Source organism: Pseudorasbora parva, chromosome 16, assembly GCF_024679245.1.
Source record: "Pseudorasbora parva isolate DD20220531a chromosome 16, ASM2467924v1, whole genome shotgun sequence".
NCBI lineage: Eukaryota > Metazoa > Chordata > Actinopteri > Cypriniformes > Gobionidae > Pseudorasbora > Pseudorasbora parva.
Genome location: NC_090187.1, coordinates 24,673,080 through 24,693,412, shown reverse-complemented (window position 1 = coordinate 24,693,412; position 20,333 = coordinate 24,673,080). Strand labels below are relative to the sequence as shown.

The 20,333-nt window shown below is 39.2% G+C and overlaps 2 protein-coding genes across 5 annotated transcripts in view; both read right to left on the bottom strand.

Moving 5' to 3' along the window:
• Positions 1-14,110, bottom strand: part of ptprq (protein tyrosine phosphatase receptor type Q) — a 110,515-nt gene extending 96,405 nt beyond the window's left edge. For all 3 annotated transcript variants that reach the window (XM_067420003.1, XM_067420004.1, XM_067420005.1), the window contains exons 1-12: positions 14,007-14,110; positions 13,152-13,262; positions 12,939-13,077; positions 12,571-12,828; positions 11,369-11,586; positions 9,941-10,121; positions 5,193-5,483; positions 4,830-5,114; positions 2,102-2,371; positions 1,758-2,018; positions 820-950; positions 370-499 (exon numbers count right to left, since the gene is read on the bottom strand). In XM_067420003.1, the coding sequence (XP_067276104.1) occupies positions 370-499; positions 820-950; positions 1,758-2,018; positions 2,102-2,371; positions 4,830-5,114; positions 5,193-5,483; positions 9,941-10,121; positions 11,369-11,586; positions 12,571-12,828; positions 12,939-13,077; positions 13,152-13,262; positions 14,007-14,096 (2,365 nt within the window). In that variant the 5' untranslated portion in view covers positions 14,097-14,110. The remainder of the gene's footprint in view (positions 1-369; positions 500-819; positions 951-1,757; positions 2,019-2,101; positions 2,372-4,829; positions 5,115-5,192; positions 5,484-9,940; positions 10,122-11,368; positions 11,587-12,570; positions 12,829-12,938; positions 13,078-13,151; positions 13,263-14,006) is intronic.
• Positions 14,111-15,353: 1,243 nt separating this feature from the next.
• The window catches only part of otogl (otogelin-like), a 66,057-nt gene continuing 61,077 nt past the window's right edge, over positions 15,354-20,333 (bottom strand). For both annotated transcript variants that reach the window (XM_067419985.1, XM_067419986.1), the window contains 2 exons: positions 19,969-20,048; positions 15,354-17,197 (listed from right to left, as the gene is read on the bottom strand). In XM_067419985.1, the coding sequence (XP_067276086.1) occupies positions 16,997-17,197; positions 19,969-20,048 (281 nt within the window). In that variant the 3' untranslated portion in view covers positions 15,354-16,996. The remainder of the gene's footprint in view (positions 17,198-19,968; positions 20,049-20,333) is intronic.

Sequence of the window (20,333 nt, the reverse complement as noted above, 5' to 3'; positions counted from 1 at the left end):
GTCTTGCCCTTTCTAGGGTTAATTGTATTGGAGCCAGATAAATGACTGTATTATGGATGTCATCCTTCAACTGCTTTTTTTTATGATTATTGGTTCAAAATAGCAGCGTAAGCTTCTGGCCTTACAGTCACATGATCCTTCAGAAATCATTCTAATATGCTGATTTGCTGCTCAAAAACGAAATTAATAAATAGAAAGTTCAAAAGAACAGGATTTATTTGAAATATAAATATTTTAAAACAATTTAAAAGTCTTAACTGTCACTTTCGATTTAGTGAATGCATTCTTGCTGAATAAAAAATAAGTCTACTGAACCTAAACTTTTGAATGGTAGTGTAAGTAGTTAAGCCTGTGTGAATGTATGTTTACCAGCTCTGATGGTGATAATAACTGCTGGACTGTCTCTGAAAAATTCCTTCTCAGTTCGGACTGAAAAGTTGCATAGCTTTCCTGCTATCACGTCTTTAAAAACTGCTTTTGTGTCTGCTACCTTCTGCACCTAGAGAAGACAGACAGAGCAAAGTAGTAAACAAACTATTTCCCCTTGTTTGAGTATCTATTATTTAAGGACAGCATAAAACATTGACTTCAAAATATTCTGAGTGCAATTCCACTTTAGTTTCATAAAAATAATGGTGATTCCATTGATGGTGGCAAACTGGCATTGACACATATGAGCAACTGCCGGGCACTTTTGTTCTCCTTTAAATTCTGCACTGCATGAGGTCGTCCACTCAAGAAGCAATTTCAACCTGATCTGTCACTTAAAAGAAGAAACAGACATACACAGGATGTGTACTCACAAACACAGGATCATACCATGACAGTATCAGTGCAGTTCATACACAGCGCCTCGTAATGATGGCCGTCCCCCTCAGCCCTGTCCCACAAGAGCTCTATGGAGCTGTCAGTCACAACACCAGCATGCACATGAGTGGGAGGAGATAAACCTGTAAATAGATAAACACGCATTCATATTCAGTACTTCACCAGTGGAGTCCCAGAGAGTCTATGACTATGTTTGGAATAGCAACATGTTGTGCAAATCTAGATTCAAATGAAAAATACATTTTTATTTCAAAATTAAAACTGGACACCACTTGCTGCATTAAAACAAGCAATGTAACAAGGTCAGGTGACAACAATGTAGGATTATTTGAACTTTTCTTGCAGACAGCATATTTGTTTTTCATATATTCTTTGTAATAAGTAGTATGTTTACACTTTTGGTCAACATTTTTGAATCATTAAGATTTTGTTAGTCTCATGCTCACCATTTAATCATGCATTCATTTGATCAAAATGACATCTTATTATAAGAAAGTTTCTTCAACATAAATCATTTCCGAAGGATCATGTGACACTGAAGATGTTAATTTTTGGTCAAGTTAATGCATCCTTTCTGAATAAAAGTTTTTTTTTTTTCTGGTTTAGGGCCAAATAAAAATGTCTTATTGAGCAGCAAATAAGTATATTATAATTTCTAAAGGATCATGTGACACTGAAGACCATCACATGCCATCTATCACAGGACTAAATTACACAATTTAAATAAATATATTAAAATAGAAAACTGTTATTTCACAATATTACTATTTCACAATATTACACTATTACCACTTTCGATCAAACATGGTGAGTGTAAGGGACATCTTTCCAAAACATTAAAAAAATCATAATGGTTCCAAACTTTTGACTTGTACAGTACTTACAGTATGTGAGCAATAAGAAAAAAAGTTTCTTAAATGTTTTCTCACAGGTCCTCACAGGTGGTAAAGCAAAACCGTCACTGCTTGTGTCTCTGCTGGTCACAAACACGTAGAAGTTATACTGCGTCCCTGGATTCAGGTTGCTCACTAGCACTTTGGTGCTATCTTTGGACACTGGCGTCCAAGATCGATTATTCTGGTGAGTAATGGTGATGCCATCGTAAATACTGTTTCTGGGCATCTGCACAAAGAGCTCCACAGAATGTGTGTCAACTGCATATGGGACAGCTATCTGGACGCTTTTAGGTTCTGAAATAAAAATGCATATATTAGACTTAGAAGCATTGTAATGGAAATTAAGGAAAAGGAAGATCAAAACAAACTAATCATACTCAGAGTCTGTTGTATAGTAACTAGTGCACTTCTGTTGTTGTCCTTCACTGCAGCCACACCCACTTCATACGTCCCACCTGGTTTGAGCTGTGTAAGAGTGACACAGGTGGAGCCATTTACCCAGAACTTTCGAATTTGGGTCTGATTTGATCGTGGGCAGAGTCGGATGTAATATTCATCAACTTCCTCATCGGGCGAAGGCCACCAGCACACAGTCACGTTCTCCAGACCCACAGCCTCAACTGAGACCTTGTGTGGAGGACTAACCTCTAAAACACACAGACATCAATGCACAAAAAATCTGTGTGGATCTCCATGTTTTTGAAAATGCATGCTAAGTACAATATTAGATGACAGCATCATGTAATCTAAATGTAAAAATAGGGAAAAGTTGCATGCACAATTTACAGTATTGACAAATACACACATACACTGGGTTTTCATGTTTTATGGGGATTTTACACAGACATAATGATTTTTATACTGTACAAAAGTACTTTATAGTTTATCACCCCCTTAAACCTATCCATCACAGAACACTTTCTGCATTTTTACATTTTCCGAAAACATCACTCAGTGTAATTTTTAAGCTATTTGTTCATGGGGACCAAAATATATCTTCACTATTCTTGTGAGGACCACACACACACACACACACACACACACACACACACACACACACACACACACACACACACACACACAAACACACATGTTGGTCTATGTGGTTTACAGGGACTCTCCATAGGCGTAATGGTTTTTATACTGTACAAAATGTATTTTCTATCCCCTTACACTGCCCCTACCCCTAAACCTACCCATCACAGGAAACATTCTGCATTTTTACTTTCTCAAAAAAAAACATCATTTAGTATGTTTTTAAGGCCATTTGAATTATGAGGACATTTGATATGTCCTCATAAACCACATTTATAGTGTAATACCAGTGTAATACCCATGTAGTTATACAAATTTGTGTCCTCATAAACCACATAAACAGGCTCACACACACACACACACACACACACACACACACACACACACACACACACACACACACACACACACACGTCTGGTTCACTATCTTTGTGGGGACTTCTCCATAGACTTAATGGTTTGTATACCGTACAAACTTTACATTCTATTCCCCCTACACTGCCCCTACCCCTAAACCTACCCATCACAGGAAACATTCTGAATTTTTACATTTTCAAAAAACATCATCCTGTATGATTTATAAGCCTTTTGTAAAGTGATCTAAGGTTTTACTATCCTTATGGGAACATTTGGTCGCCACAATGTAATATATACAAGGGCGCACACACACACACATGCACAGTACACGATCAGGCATAACATTATGACAGATTAAGTGAATAACACGTATAATTTCTTCATCACGGCACCTGTTAGTGGGTGGGATATTACGCAGCAAGTGAACATTTTGACCGCAAAGTTGATGTGTTAGAAGCAGGAAAAATGGGCAAGTGTAAGGATTTCAGCGAGTTTGAAAAGGGCCAAATTGTAACGGCTAGATGACTGGGTCAGAGCATCTCCAAAAATGCAGCTGGGGTGTTGTGGGGTGTTCCCGGCCTGCAGTGGTCAGTATCTATCAAAAGTGGTCCAAGGACAGCAAGGCCCATTGATGCACATGTGGAGCGAAGGTAAAACAGACAAGCTACTGTAGCTCAAATTGCTTAATGCTGGTTCTGATAGAAAGGTGTCAGAATACACAGTGCACCGTAGTTTATTGTTTATGAGGTTGCAAAGCCGCAGACCAGACAGGGTACCCATACTGACCCATGTCCACCATGGAAAGTGCCAACAGTGGAAATGTGAGCATCAGAACTGGACCACAGAGCAATGGAAGAAGGTGGCCTGGTCTGATAAATCATGTTTTCTTTTTCATCAAGTAGATGTTTGGGTGAATGTGTGTGTTGCTTACCTAGGGAAAACAGGGCACCAGGATGCACTATGGGAAGAAGGCATGCCGGCAAAAGCAGAGTGTGATGCTTTGGGCAATGTTCTGCTGGGAAACCTTGGGTCCTGCCATCCATGTGGATGTTACTTTGACACGTACCATCTACCTAAGCATTGTTGCAGACTATGTACACCCTTTACAACAGTATTTCCTGGTGGCTGTGGCCTCTTTCAGCAGGATAATGCGCTCTTCCACAAAGCAAAAATGGTTCAGGAATGTTTGATGAGCACAACAATGAGTTTGGGGTGTTGACTTGGCCTGCAAATTCCCCAGATCTCAATCTAATCGAGAATCTGTGAGATGTGCTAAGCAAACAAGTCTGATCTATGGAGGCCCCACCTTGCAATTTATAGATCTGCTTCTAACATCTTGGTGCCAGATACCACAACACACCTTCAGGGATCTAGCGGAGTCCATGCCCTTAACGGGTCAGGGCTGTTTTGGCAGCAAAAGGGGGAAATATTAGCAAGTGGCCATATTGTTATGCCGGATCAGTGTATATTCAATATGGAATGACACAATAAATCATAAATAAAAAAATTACAGCTTAAATTGCACTCAGTAGGTGAGTTTGCTGAGAAAAGAATTTAAATATGTTAAATATAATTTTTTCATTTAAATATGCATTGCACAGTGATAATTTTGTGTATCGTCTTTTTGTTGAACATGAGTTTTGGATGGAAATCCTGTACACAAAAGTAAATTCACCCCTCAGTTTCCCTTACACACTTTGTTGCAAAACCTACCTGTGATGACAGTCACGGACATAATGTCATTGCTTTCCACATCTTGAGCAGTGACAGACAAAACTGTGATCTTGTAAGCATGATATGCTTTTAGCCCACCAATCACAGCGCTCTGATTTGTCTTGTCTAACCGAATAGAATGGCCTCTGCCAGAGGATAGATCCACCCAGTGCAGAATGTATTGCTTGAACAGAGCATTCTGGGTAGAATCAGGGGCGGTCCAACATACTGCAATCTGATTAGACGTAACAGCTGTCATTGTAAGATTCTGTGGTGGATTTGGCTCTGCAAAAAAAAAAAAAAACTATTACGGGTAAACTATTTCCCTTATTGTGTGTCAGTACTGTAGATGTAGAGACTTACTTGTACTGGCGATGAAAATGTGTCTAAGTGTCTGAGACGCCCCACTGGGGCGTGTAAGAACCAGTGAGAAATAATAGAGGTGTCCAGGAGAGAGACCTTGAATTCTCACTCTGTCTTGAGTGTTTGTAAGTGGCATATTTGTCAGGGTTCCATCCATTGATTCATCTTCTGATTGTAGAGCGAGTGAAAAACCAGCAGGTAAGTCCAGGTTAGATTCATTACACCAGATAAATGCTGCTTCTGTCTCATACACGCTCTCCAGGTACAGCCATTCATTACTGCTCTGCAACACTGTAACAGAAACACACAAAGATAAGATTATTCTTAAAGAAAGCCCAAAATTAAATCTTGTAAAGATCTCATATATTGTTAGCGCTCATACAGAAATTAAAATAAATGAAGAGTAAATGGAGACTATACTGCAAATACAAGTACCAGTTGTCACATTTTAATGGACAAGCAATTTTGTGCCAATCTTTGAAGTTTGACCACAGGGTGTCACATTTGTCATTCTAGTTTAAAGAAGGGTCCTTACAAGTGGACATCACAGTGTACTATTACCCAACAAAATATAGACTAGAGATGGGTTGAAGGTTTTAATTTCTTCCCCATGTTTATCACAAAAAGATTCCAGTTATCACAGTTTTTCATCTCATGTATATTCTCTAGTGTTTCAATTATTTATAATAGGTTTAGCCTTAGATTTACTTAACAACAATAACTCCAATCCACATTCATGTTATGGCTTTATATTTGTCTTGTATGCCAGCATTTGAGTCTAATTTTAATTCTTCTAATGATGCTGGAAAAACATTGCAGTCAAAGCTAATAGGGTTTATTGGTTATAGGGGCTATATGTAAGAATTTTTATTTATGCGTTGCTTTGTATTACCAGTGTGTGGACAGCTTAAAAGGAATGAGGGAAAAGTTGAGACTTTCCCCAACCTTCTATGTTGTATGGAAATCTGTACTAGATAGATTTTTATAAAGGGACATTTTTAAACAAAAGGATGTTACACGCTCTCCCAAGAACCTGTATTGTGTTCTATGATGTATTGCATACGTAATACAGTATATTCTCTACTGTAATGTCAATGTGTCATGCAAAGAAAAGGGATTTATTAACCCCCATAGACACTGCAAAAATACAATGAATAAATACTGCCCCCCCCCCCCCCCCCAATGTTCAAGACACGGTTATGGCCTTGATTCAAACTATAGTATCAAATAGCCAGATCTATATAGTCTATAGTCTCAAATATAGCCTACTTTATAATCCAACTCTCACAAGAGTGTAATTTTAATAACCTCATTTGTTGATATGATGCCAGCAAATTGCAGAGCTTGTGCAAACATACCCACAAATAACTATGATCAGATGCTTTCTTAACTACTGTTTTCTCACCACTGTCATTTTTTGTTGTGTGTTGTTCTTCTTATTGAGAGGAAAGCGTGCACCACATTTTTACATATCTAACGTCTCGGTTACGTATGTAACCCTCGCTCCCTTAAGGAGGGAATAGAGAAGTACGTCGGACGTAACCAACGAATTGGGATCACTTCAGGGATCTCCTATCAGCTTCAAGATAAAGAGAACGGGAAGCTGCGGAAGCCACATCATGCCCAGAGGGAGTTACTAGGTGGAGAATACATGAATGGACTGGCCATGGGCAGTACAATATACGGAAGTCCCAGGGTTGGTCCCGGCCATTATAGGCAGGGGAGCAACACCAGACTGAGATGGCAGAGCGGGCACTGCCAAAGGATAGACACAGGCTCGCCGTAGGGAGCTGTACTGTGGAAGAATACACACATGGGACCGCCATGGGGGTCACAACATATGGAACCCAGCCTAACACAAGTTCCAGCAATCCATACGAGTGTTAGACCTGGCGTCGGACGCTCCACCATGTTTGACTGCCGCAGGGTTGTGAAGGGCTCAACAGGGTTTGCCTTCTTAAGGGGAACTCGACTGGAGCAAATACATATCATATCAGTTCCAAGGGGAAGGGAATGGTGCAGCAAGCCATCACTAGAACGGGCACTTCGGTGTTACTGGCTATGGGAAGCGAGCACAAGGGAAGCTACCGGCTCTACATGTACGGTATAAAATCTAGCGAATGTGTAGGTGTCGCCCAGCCCGCAGCTCTACAAATATCTGTCAGCGAGGCATCCCGAGCCAACGCCCAGGAAAAGAGGCCAAACCCCTGGTGGAGTGGGCTCTAACCCAGAGTGGGCAGGGCACGTCTTGGGATTGATACGCCAAGACGATGGCATCCACTATCCAGTGGGCCATCTTCTGCTTGGAGACAGCTTTTCGCTTCGGCTGTCCTCCGTAACAGAGGAAGACTTGCTTTGAGGTCCTAAAGGTTTGCGTTCTGTCCACGCAAGTCCATAGGGCACTGACGGGACAGAGAAAAGTTAGGGCTGGGTCTGCCTCTTCCGAAGGCAGCGGTTGCAGGTTTATCACCTGATCCCGGAAGGGAATGGTGGGAGCCTTGGGCCTATATCTGGGCCGGGGTCTCAGTATTACCTGAGAGTTACCGCGCCCAAATTCCAGGCACGATTTGTCAAACGAAAATGCCTCCAGGTCCCCTACCCTCTTGATGGAGGCCAATGCAGTAAGGAGTACTGTCTTCAGAGACAGAACTTTCACCTCAGCTGACTGCAAAGGCTCAAAGGGCGCTCTCTGCTGTGCGGTAAGCCCCAGAGTTAAGTCCCAAGAGGATATAGAGGGAAGGCGAGGCAGATGTAGTCTCCTTGCCCCCCTCAGGAACCTGACGATCAGATCGTGCTTCCCTAAGGACTTACCATCTACTATGACATGATTTGCGGCAATAGCAGCAACATACACCTTGAGGGTGGAGGGAGACAGCCTTCACTTCAACCTGTCTTGTAGGAAGGAAAGCCCTGAACCGACCACTTTCAGGGGTTTTCTCAGGGAGAAGAGCACCAGTCGACGAACAGGTTCCACTTTAACACATAATCCTATTTCACACTGCACGTCGGACCCGCAATATTCCCGGAACATTGCCGGGTCGCCTTCTGTGTGAAAGCAACCACGTCCCGGCATTGATTACCGAATTGAACCCGGGTCGGGGACCTAGTAACACTGCGGGATTCGACCCGGGACGAGCGCTGTGTGCTCTGTGTGCAAAAGCCAAAACTAATGCCGCAACGTGTACGTAGTTATCGTGCGACTCCTAGAGCTTGTTTTTTCAATAATACAACCCTGCAGTGCCAGAAGAGCTAGTCAGTGTTTTAAACGCATAAAGTGTTCGTATACAAAAGAAACTAAAATTAAACAAGCAGAAATGTGAACAAACTGGACACAAGTCGAGACCACGGAGCTCCTTACTATCCGCGCTGAAGCTGAGATCGCTCGCCGTTATACGTCAATCAGGATGTCACGTGTCAACTCGTTCCGGGACTGTTACGGGATGTGTGTGAAAGCGTACATATTACGGTATTTCGCTGGCAGTGTGAATGGGCCAAATCTAGCGGCCCGGGAACAAATGCCGGGTCGCATTATCCGTGTATTTGCCAGAATCGCAGTGTGAAAGGGGCTATAGAGTCGTCTTGTAAAGGGAGCTCTAGTGTAAGTGATGGTGTCCACCACAGCCTGTGATAATCCACCTAGAACCTCCGCGTCCCATCCATGGACCAGACATTGAGTTTCCAGAGGTCTGGACGCAGGTGCCAGAGGGTGCCTGGTCTCTGAGTCAGGAGGTCCTTCCTCAGAGGAATGGGCCAAGAAAGTGCTGTCACGAGGAGCACTAGTTCCGGGAACCAAGTCCTGTTGGGCCAATATGGAGCTACCAACAGTACCTGCTCCTCATCCTCCCTGACTTTGCACAGTGTCTGTGCGAGATGGCTCACTGGGGGAAACGCATACTTGCGTAGGCCACGGGGCCAGCTGTGTGCCAGAGCGGCCGTGCCGAGGGTCCCTCAGTCAGGGAGCAGAACAACTGGCAATGGGCAGAGTCCAGGGTGGTTAATAGGTCTAACTTCAGGGATCCCCTATCAGCTTCAAGATAAAGAGAACGGGAAGCTGCGGAAGCCACATCATGCCCAGAGGGAGTTACTAGGTGGAGAATGCATGAATGGACTGGCCATGGGTAGTACAATATACGGAAGTCCCAGCGTTGGCCCCGGCCATTATAGGCAGGGGAGCAACACCAGACTGAGATGGCAGAGCGGGCACTGCCAAAGGATAGACACAGGCTCGCCGTAGGGAGCTGTACTGTGGAAGAATACACACATGGGACCACAGTGGGGGTCACAACATATTGTGTTGTAACTTTGTGGTCCCGAAATGGCTCCATATCGGCTGGACCACCTGGGGATGGAGTCTGCGTGTACTGCGCAACAATTACCTGCTTCCACTGAAGGGGTGAGCGAGTGAGGGAAGGCCACTTGAGAGCCTTGAATAACTTTGTTGAATAACAAAATTTTCTGAATTATAGCTCCTTTAAAAGAAAATCCACAGCTATTAAAGAGCAACCTCTGAGCAATACAGTCTTCCTCAGGGCATTTCTCTGAAAATGCTTATCGCACAGCTTGATTTATCAAAACAGGACATATTCCTGGACCAACATGCTTTCTTGGTCCAGGAACAACATTCCTATCAACCCAATCAATCCTGACTCTAACCCAACCCATTTTTCCAAGAGCAACAGTGGATGTTGATCGAGGAACATGTCCTGCTTGTGTAAATCATACCACCCTTATCTCTCTTCTTCACTCACACTCCTCTTGACATATATAGGGGAGCTGCAGGTAACACAGGAAAGCAGTGAAGAAGTATCCTGCTCCAGTGGCGTTCTTCTGCATCGCCACACAGCCTGTTTGATTGGGTGCAAGCGATGATGTCACTTCAATATTTAAGTTGTAGGTGGAGCCATCAGACCAGCGGAGTTCACCTTCTTTCTGTAGATATTAAAAACAGGATGAATGGAATATGCTAAATCCTGCATCCAATTTTTCATCATCGGTTTCAGTATGCAATAAAAAAAAAAAACGTAAAACAGTGTAGAATTCAACAGTCTGGTTCCAGAAGTAAAAATCCCATTGCTCATATTTTCAATAATGATAATTAATAAACCATTAAAGACCAACCTGCTTTGAGCTATGATGTTGTTCTCTGCTTTAGTCTGCATTATTTCATTTTTTTACAATCGTGTTTAACAGTGGAATTCCAGGTGAAAAACTACATTACCCATGATTCTGCAAAGAAAGCTCCACCAATCAAAGATTAAAAGAAATTCAGCCTCTGCCCAATCCCATAAAGCACTCTTTTTCTCAGATTTTCAAATACTTTTTTTGCTGCAAATAAAAGTTTGTAATGTTTTGATTCACCTAGTAACTTGTTAGATTGGTTCATCGCTCTAGTTTGATACAACTCAAGAAGACCATTTAAAGTTTATTATGGGAAAAAACCTTCAGGCTCCCAAGGCCACTGAAAAAGTGACTTCACTATATTGCATGTTCAATCCAAGCGGCAACCTCTCACGGTCTCTCTTGAAGCCGATGCGGAAGTAATTTAAACTGCAATTCCTCGACTGGACAGGCTCAAGAAGGGAACAGAATTTAATTGAGCCCCAAGTTAAAATTCCCAACTTTACAGCAGAAAAAACATGTTTACAGCCTGGTACAAATTGTGGTGTTGGTCTATATGGCTAATTTTGCCCTTCATGACAACTGTGATTTTTTTTTTATAACTCCTTTGATCACTTTATATAAAGCATAATTAAGGGCATGGTTACTTTGAATGGAAGGTGGATAGCCATTTATCTGCCGTCTATAGTCATTGCGTCACCTAAGCTCCGCCCACATCCCGCCTCTTTGCCCATTTTCTGTTATCCGGGCGTGACGCGTGATAACGTGTTGCCAAGATGGCAACACCCAGCTCATCTCTACTTTACACTTCAAAATGACTTATCGTAATCCTATGGGTGACGTCACGGACACTACGTCCATATTTTTTTACAGTCTATGGTTTAATCCAGTAAGTGCCATTTATGAACCTTCAAAGTTATAGTTATTTCCCATTTCAATTTTCAATTTTGTATAAAAATGTATTTAAAAAAATTATATAAAAAAAAACATGCATACGTCTATCAAAAATAGTAGGAAATGCTGTACATCATTACTGTTTATGTGTGTTTGCCATGTACCTCATGGTCATTCAAAGCCGTCCACAACAGCAGAAGATGGTTATAGGACGTTAAGAAGGATGTGATGGACAGAAACTCTGCATCTGTCTTTATGTTGGCCAGATGTGACCCTCGGGTTGATCTTTCACACATTTGCTTCGCTCCAGACCATGACATGAATCTTGGGCTCACCTTATAACAGCTCCACTCCACAGCAAACCAGCCAACGGGACACTGACCTGCAGTAGGACAAATTACACCATCAGTGTGTGCGAGTGTCTTAAGTTTTATACTATTTCCTATACAATTTTTTATCTTCTTCAAACATTTGTCATTCTAAATCAGTATATTATATTTTTTCATGGAGCACAAACAGAGATTACACAAAAGTAGATCTTTACACTTTTTCAGGCAACAAAAGTATTTATATCGTCAAATATAATATAATATTGTCTGAAAAAATTACAAAGCAATTCATTATTTATCAATATTTGAGTTGTTACATTTTCAGTGTTCCATTTTAATTTTAGTTAATAATGTGCTTTTGTCATTTTTATTATTTTTTATTTCAATTTAGCTTTTCAGTTTTAGTAATTTTATTACTTCAACAAGTGTCTGTAATAACTTGTATAATTTATATTTTATTTCAGCTTTATTTAAATTAACAATAATTATTTTTAATAGTTTTAGTCTAGTTTTTAGCCTTCGTGCACTATATTGCAAGTCTTCTGAAGTCATACAATAGTCTTTGTGTGAGAAATAATGCATTTTAAGTTCTGCAGAAAAATCTCAAATCCCATGACAGTTTCCTTAATAAATGTTAATTGTCATTTTCTAAATATCTGGCGAATAAGAAGTATGAGAAAGTTTAAAAGGTTCTCCTATGGCATTAAGCCCAGTAAAACAATTTTGGCTCTACTTAAAATTTTGATGATATCCAAGAGCTTTCTGACCCCCCAATAGACAGCAATGTAATTGCCACTTTCAAGCCCCAGGCAGGTAGAAAAGACATTGTTAAAATAGTCCATGTGACAACTGGTTCAACATTAATGTTATGAAGTGACAAGTATATTTCTGCACGCTCTAAAAAAAAAAAAAAAAATCTAGTAATTAATGACAGAATTTTCATTTTTGGGTGAACTAACACTTTAAGCAATAAAGAAACATAAGCAAATCATCACAGACTCAACAATATGTCTGTGAGAGTACGTTTGTACACATACCTGTTTTTATGGCCACCTGAAGGCTTTGTGTAACATTAACTTGGAGCTGATGGAAGAATGTTTTCTTTTTCACAATGACATTGTAACGACGTCCGGGCTGTAACCCGTTCACTAGGTGGAATGGTTGAAAATGAGATGCAACCCAACATTGCTCATCCAAACACACATCCAAGACATTTCCACCGTCAAATGTAGACCAGCGGAACATGGCAGTCGAGGACGAGATCTTCATGCTTAAAGAGGAGCTCAGGAGAGGAACTAACAACAGAGCAAAGCAAGAGTTATAAAATATTCAAAACAAAGCTCATTCTAAATAAATAAAACAATATGTCAATTTGTGTAGTTGAAGCTGCTGTCTTTATTGTTACCAAGGTGGAAAGTCTTGGCATCCAGCAGTTCTGTTTTATTGTATGACTGCAGGCTGAATTCCAGTTTCTCATACACTTGTGCTGCTCTGAACGTCATCACACACTCACACACGTCTTCACAAACTGCAGTACTCAGCACCTAACAAATGGGGGAGAGACTCAATTAATCAAAAATATTATCAATGTGTGTGAGCAATTGTATTTGCTTCGCACCTTGTTTCCCAAAGAAAGTGTGTAAAAGTTAGCTGTCCTTGATGGAAAACACTGAAACGCCACCTGCACTTGGACAGAGGATGGACTTCTGGGACATGAAAGACTGAAAGCCTGAATGACCACAAGAGGAAAAATCTAGGATTGGGTGCAGATCATTATTTTTCTATCAAGTCTTTAATACTACTTTATTTTACTCCCATATAAAACAATTAAAATCAACATGAAAAAACAATTCTGCATGTACATAGGACATTCGATGATTAAAAAAGGGACTTGTACACTGTTAAAATTAATGGTCAATAAGTAATGACAAAATGTGTTTAAATTGCTTTAACTCATCAAAATTAGTTATGCAAGATTCAACATTTTTTTAAGTCAGTTTAATGTACTTTAAGTTGAAATGACTTAAACTTTAAAGTTGATTGTACTTAAAAAAAATTAGGGCAGCATCTTTTTTTTACAGTGTATTCTAAAGGGAGGTAAAATAATTATTGCAATATTGTCAATGTCAAAAAGGCAGATTTCAGCTATTAACATTATTTCTGCTGACTTCGGCTGAAAAGGAAAGTCATTTCAGATGCAAAAGTTACGTTTTGATGAAAGTTTGTATTATCTTTAAAATCTTAGTGAATGGCACAAGAACATTTATTAAGATTTCATATTGATTTCATGTTGACTTTAAAGTTTTCTTCATAACTATTGCAGCTTAGCACGTTTCTAACACAAACAAGTTTTGTTATTCAACTCAGAAAGGCATATTTCTCCGTTTCTTCACAGTAATTCACAGCAGACAATTACATTTTTGAACTCGAAGAAGTGATCCATCTAGAATTAACTGTTTAAATGAATTGTTACCTGAAAGAAGTGCAGAAGTTGCCAAAACAAGGCCAGTATTTTGTCCGTGGAGCTCCATCCCATAATTCCAGTATCCATAGACGACACCATATTCTTAAAATAAAATACTAAGGACTTTAGCCTTGCAGCTTGCACTGTAATAATAACCTACACTCCAATACTATGGTCAGTCAAACTTCAGCAGCATCCTAAAACAGTCTTCGTGGTCACAAGAGCACTCCGTGGCATCTTAGAGCAAAACACTTGGCTCAGTTTAGTTTACATAAAACAAAAAAAATACCCTACATTCCTTGAGGGCACGCCTCCCCTGCCCATCCAAATGCCCAGGCCAGCATCTTACAACATAACAAAACACACTGGAGGATTCAAACACACCTCCTCTTGAAAGCCGCTCTGCGTCTGGGTCTCATTCAGTCAGATCAGATAGCCTCTCCACTGCATTTTTTTTGTGCTTTCATTTTTGACCTAATCGGAATAATGTCGAGACAACAGAGGCAGCACGTGGGAGTCGTGCAGGGTCAGTCACGGAGATGTGGTCAAAGTAAAAAGAAACAAAACAGGCGCAAAAAATCTTTCACTAACACCAGACTCCTACGTGCGTTACATCACCCACTTAGAACAAAACCCAATTTATATTAGCTGTCAAGACCAAGACATTTATAAACACTATGTAATGTTTGGAATACTTGAGGTTCAAGTCACATTGAAATGCACTTGCAATAGACGTGCAAGATTGCAGTTGTTTAATTAATTCACATACTTTATTATAAATGAATTTTTGCACTTTAATGTCCTACCCCAGATTTCCATTGTCAGTGCACTGTTGTTTTTACTAATAAAGCTTGATATTAGTCACTGTTATTCTCTGTGGAAATAAACAGTTCACTGTATTAAACTCGCAACATTCCTTTAAATTCTGATTCAGCAGATGTACACGAGGGAGGAGATGAACTTCTCCAACATTTTAATTATCCGACTTGAAAGTAAAACACAACTCAGCAGGATACAACTCAAGTCATGCGTGGGCTGATCTAGTTAATAAATCACTGCTGAAATTAGATCAGGGTGCAGATCCTTCACTTCCGGTGAGGGATGCCAAGATAGATGCCAATTTTTTTTTTTTTTTGTGGGAGTTTTATTGATTAAAGTCCATTTGGTAATTTTACAGTATGAATTAAAAAAATATTCACACAAAAAGGTGAAATATTTTCAAAATGACTCAAATGTGGATTATTGAGTGGTATGTTACAAAAGAGATTGGTAAATCAGTTAAATGATTGATTTGCACAGTGCAATTTTTTGTATTTTTATTTCATTATTTAAAAAACATTGACAATAACATGCAGGTTTTTTAAGGTATTTTACTAAAAGCTAATCATTTTAGGCAATTTTGTTCAGTTCAGCAGAAATCATATTTTTGGCGTTATGGCTATATGGAAAATTCAAGTTCATCACGTTATGTTTTTTAGACATAGAGCACAATGAAAGCATAACACTACAACTACTGAGTGATGGACTGAAGCCTGCACCTGTCAAGCTACTGTGTGGATCTGTTTTAGAAAAATCTAAATATCAGTAACAATATATAACAAGGTTCCAATTGCTAGCATTAGTTAACAACACTAGTTAACACACTGTAAAAAAATGTTGCAGCCTTACATTTTTTTTTAAGTACAATCAACTTGGATTAACCTTCTTAGCTCTGGGACCCTTTTTGGGCATTTCTGCCTGGATTTGGCCTACCCAAAAGCTTCCCATAGCCACATACAGTGGTCACTACACAATTTTGGTGTAATTTAACAGGAAACCCTATGAAGTAACATAAAACATTGCTAAAAGTGATAAACATTTAAGTATATGTTGTCTGAGTTAACCAAATCTCTTTAATATATAATATATATCTATAATCTCTATAAATGCAATATCCTAGTGTCACAAAAATATTATTTCCAGTGTTTGCTGACATATGCTGAAAACAGCCAAAACTGTGGGATTACAGATCAGACAACTTAGTGGTTATCACTTTAAAGCAGTTTTTTATTTAACTTCAAAGGGTTTCCCGTTAAATTACACCATGACAATTTTTGACGCCTTATCAGAGTCCTTGGAGTTTACTCCAACTTAAATTACATTAAACTGACTTACAATTTAGTTTAATCTTGTGTAGAATTAAAAAAGTAAAAAGTGCTTAACTGATTTTGAGGAGTTAACGCAATGTAAAAACATGTTTTTTTTTACAGTGCATAAACTAACAAAGAAAAAAATATTCTAAAGCATATATTAAACTCAGTTAATGTTAATGCAATTTCAAAATGTATTAATACATTAGTAAAAAAAAAAAGTTGTATCTCTTAATATTATTTAACAGACCTGAGCTAACAGGAACTGACATTAAACAGTTGTAGTTTTATTAACTAACATTTAAAAAAACAACAACAATAAATACCATAATAAATGTGTAGCTCATTGTCAGTGAATTTTAGTAAATGTACTAACTAATGTTAACTACTGGGACCTTATTGTTACTATGTTACTGAAATATCAAAAAACTACTTAAGACTGGTGTGGTTATTTTTTTCCTGTAATTAAAAATAATTAATACGAAATCTGATTTTGTTACACAGTTGCATTTAAATAAAGCATTTGGTTAAGTTAAGCTCTTAAGATGTACAGTATAAGTGTACTTAAAATGTTTATGGAAAATATTAATACTAATAATACTATTCCGCATGTAATTTAATGTTTTGACAAATGTTAATACACTAAAATCTAAACAATACACAAATTTAACAGCAGTTTGTTGTTCTTATTCTAATGAATGTTTGATTAACATATTACAGATACATTTTAGATATCAAAGACAACAAAAACAGTGATGGTGTTAGTAGTTAGCAGTTTTACAGATACTGTTCTGTATATGCAGTCAAAGTCTGCGTCAGGCTAGAGCTCTCACTGAGATCTTAACTGTACTTCACACAGTCCGCAAAGAATCAGTTCCACTGGCATGAGCAGTCCATTGGCTCCTGGTAGTAATAGTCCACTGTAGTGGCATTTCGAGTACAGTACAGCTGAATGATGCGGTTTTGTAGGCCGTTCTCACGGCAGCACTTGCAGAAACGTGCATGACTGTTAATGTTAAAATTGAAGATGGTGGCAGATGGACATTTTCCATCACATGAATACACAGTCACCTGAAGAGAAAAACCAAGAGAGATGAGATTAACAACTCCAGAAAATTCTCTATTCTATTCTATTCTATTCTATTCTATTCTATTCTGTTCTGTTCTGTTCTGTTCTGTTCTGTTCTGTTCTGTTCTGTTCTGTTCTGTTCTGTTCTGTTCTGTTCTGTTCTGTTCTGTTCTGTTCTGTTCTGTTCTGTTCTGTTCTGTGCACACAGTGCTTCACTTTTCCACATTTGTTATTTTTTATAGCCTTATCCCAAAATGGAGTAATTTTTTTTTCAGTTAACAAACAATGTCCCATAAAGACAACATGAAATAAGTCTTTTGTATATTGCTATGGTTGTAAGTTTTGCAGATGTATTAGAAATAAAAAAAGGAAAAAACCTATAACAGCAAGTCTTTTTGAGTATGATGCTACAAGCTTGTTACACCTATTTTTGGGCTGTTTCTCCTATTGTTCTTTGCAGGACCTCTCAAGCTCCATCAGGTTGGATGGGGAGTGTCGGTGCACAGCCATTTTCAGATCTCTCCAGAGATGTTCAATCGGGTTCAAGTCTGGGCTACGGCTGGGCTACTCAAGGACATTCACAGAGTTGTCTGGTAGTCACTCCTTTGTTATCTTGGCTGTGTGCTAATGGTCATTGTCCTGTTAGAAGATGAACCTTCGCCCCAGTAGCTCTGGAGCAGGTTTTCATCAAGGATGTCTCATTGCTGCATTTATCTTTCCTTTGTTCCTGACTAGTCTCCCAGTTCTGGCTGCTAAAAAAAATTCCCCTGCTGCCCCCACCATAATCCACTGTAGGGATGGTATTAGCCAGGTGATGAACGGTACCTGTTTTCCTCCAGATATGAAGCTTGCCATTCAGGCCAAAGAGTTCAAACTTTGTTTCATCAGACCAGAGAATTTAGCTTCTCATGGTCTGAGAGCCTGGCAAACTCTAGGCGGGCTGCCATGTGCCGTCTGGCCACTCTACCACACATGCCTGATTAGTGGAGTGCTGCAGAGATGGTTGTTCTTCTAGAAGGTTCTTCTCTCTTCACAGAGAAATGCTGGAACTCTGTCAGAGTGACCATCGGGTTCTTGGTCACCTCCCTTCTCCCCCAGCTCGCTCAGTTTGGCTTTGCTAGACAGCTCTTGGAAGAGTATTGGTGGTTCCAAATTTCTTCCATTTCTAGATGATGGAGGCCACTGTACTCTTTGAGACCTTCAATGCCGCAGAAATATGTCAGTAACCATGCCCAGATGTGCCATGACTCGATACAATCCTTTTTCATAGATCTACAGAGAATTCCTTGGACTTCATGGCTTGGTTTTGTGCTCTGACATGCAGTGTTAACTGTGAGACCTTATATAGACAGGTGTGTTCTGGATGATCAGTGGAAACAGGAGCACCTGCACTCAATTTTGAGTGTCATGGCAAAGGCTTTAAATAGAGGGAATGCACGTGAAGTCACCCTCAGTTGGAGTGACTGTGATTACGCCATACTGAGTGGCAAAAAGACTGAGAGGCAGCACTGGATTAAAGCGTGAATGCTGCGAAAACACACTAAACGAGGCCCGGCGCCAGGGGGGGGGGTTTGTCCACGGACCCAATGGACCACATGTTGCTGCTTCTGCTTTTAGAGGGAAACGCTGCCCATAACTGCTTGTCTAGGATCTGAAATCCTCTGTAAGAATTCGTAACAATAGCATATTATTAGCGAAAATTAGCTAGCAAATGATCCAGTGTTTATCTGTATTTGCACTCATCACATGATTACATTTCCAACGTGTTTTCGCGTTAGTGAGTAATGTAGCCAATCACAGACATGTTTGTAGATTTCTACAACGCAGTTGGCCAATCACAGGTGTTGAATTTGGAACCCTCTCACCGCTCGAGTGTTTGTCCAGGTGCTGAGTTTAGTTCATTGGGAAAATAAGAGATTCATTGTATACCAGCTTTACTGATTAATATAGTAGAACTTTGTGAGATTGCATTTATTGAATGAGTGACAGCAGCTCTTTGCGTGCTGTCTATGCAATGCAATGTCATTTTTAATTTTAATTTTATTTTAAGTTTTTAAGTAAATGTTTTAAATTTTAAGTAAAAATTTAAAGTTTTTAGTAATAGGTCTATAATGTATTCAGAATCTGAATAAAACGTTTGTTTTCCATTCTTGACAAGCGGCCCCATACACGCTTCAATACACGGACCCATTTACATGCAGGATTCACTCAATAAATTGTGATGATCTAATAGGGTTTTTAAATTCGATACAAATTTAAATTCGATACAAATTTATGTATCGAAATTAGACTAATAAATGTCATGAAAAAACTACTCCTGGCTTCATGTAAATATCCATGGATAACTGGATCTGTGGTAAGTTGTAAGGCACACTTTATCATGTCCAAATTTCAGTTTAATCTGACAAGCGTTTGTTTTACTCGTGGTTTCCTCTATTAAATCCAGTCACGCAGCATTTCTTCTGCCACCCAGCCCCGGCTGAGGGGGAGTGTTCCGGCAGGAAAGTGACGTTGATGTATTCCCTCTATACATATGTACATGTGATTTTTGATTTCTAATAAATTTGCAAAGATTTCAAACAAACTTCTTTCATATTGTCATTATGGGGTATTGTTTGTAGAATTGAGAGGGAGAACACTGAATTTATTCCATTTGACATGTGGAAAAACGGAAGCGTATTGATTACTTTCCATATGTACTATATATATAGAACAGAACAGCAGAGAATGTATATCTGTAACCATAGGAATTGTGAAAACTTTTCACACTCACAGGAGCATTACTTCTACAGTCATCTTTTCTTATGGTGGTCCTGATGGCGACTCTCTTACAGGTTTTCCCATCTTCTTTGCCTACACACAGACACACACACACGGAGAGAAACAATGTGACTTAAAAAAAAAAAACTCAAACATGCCAATTTTCAATTGTAAAAAACAACAACAAATAAAAATAAAAATAATTAAAAATATATTAAATTAAAAATGTGAAAAATTAGAAACAAATGTGGAAGGACATTTTTTATCCATCCGGAATTGACTATCGCTATTTCCTATTATTGCCGTAACATTAAAGTAACCAACATTAAATTACAGCATTTGTTATTATTAAGTATTGGCATGATTTAAAAAAAAGCT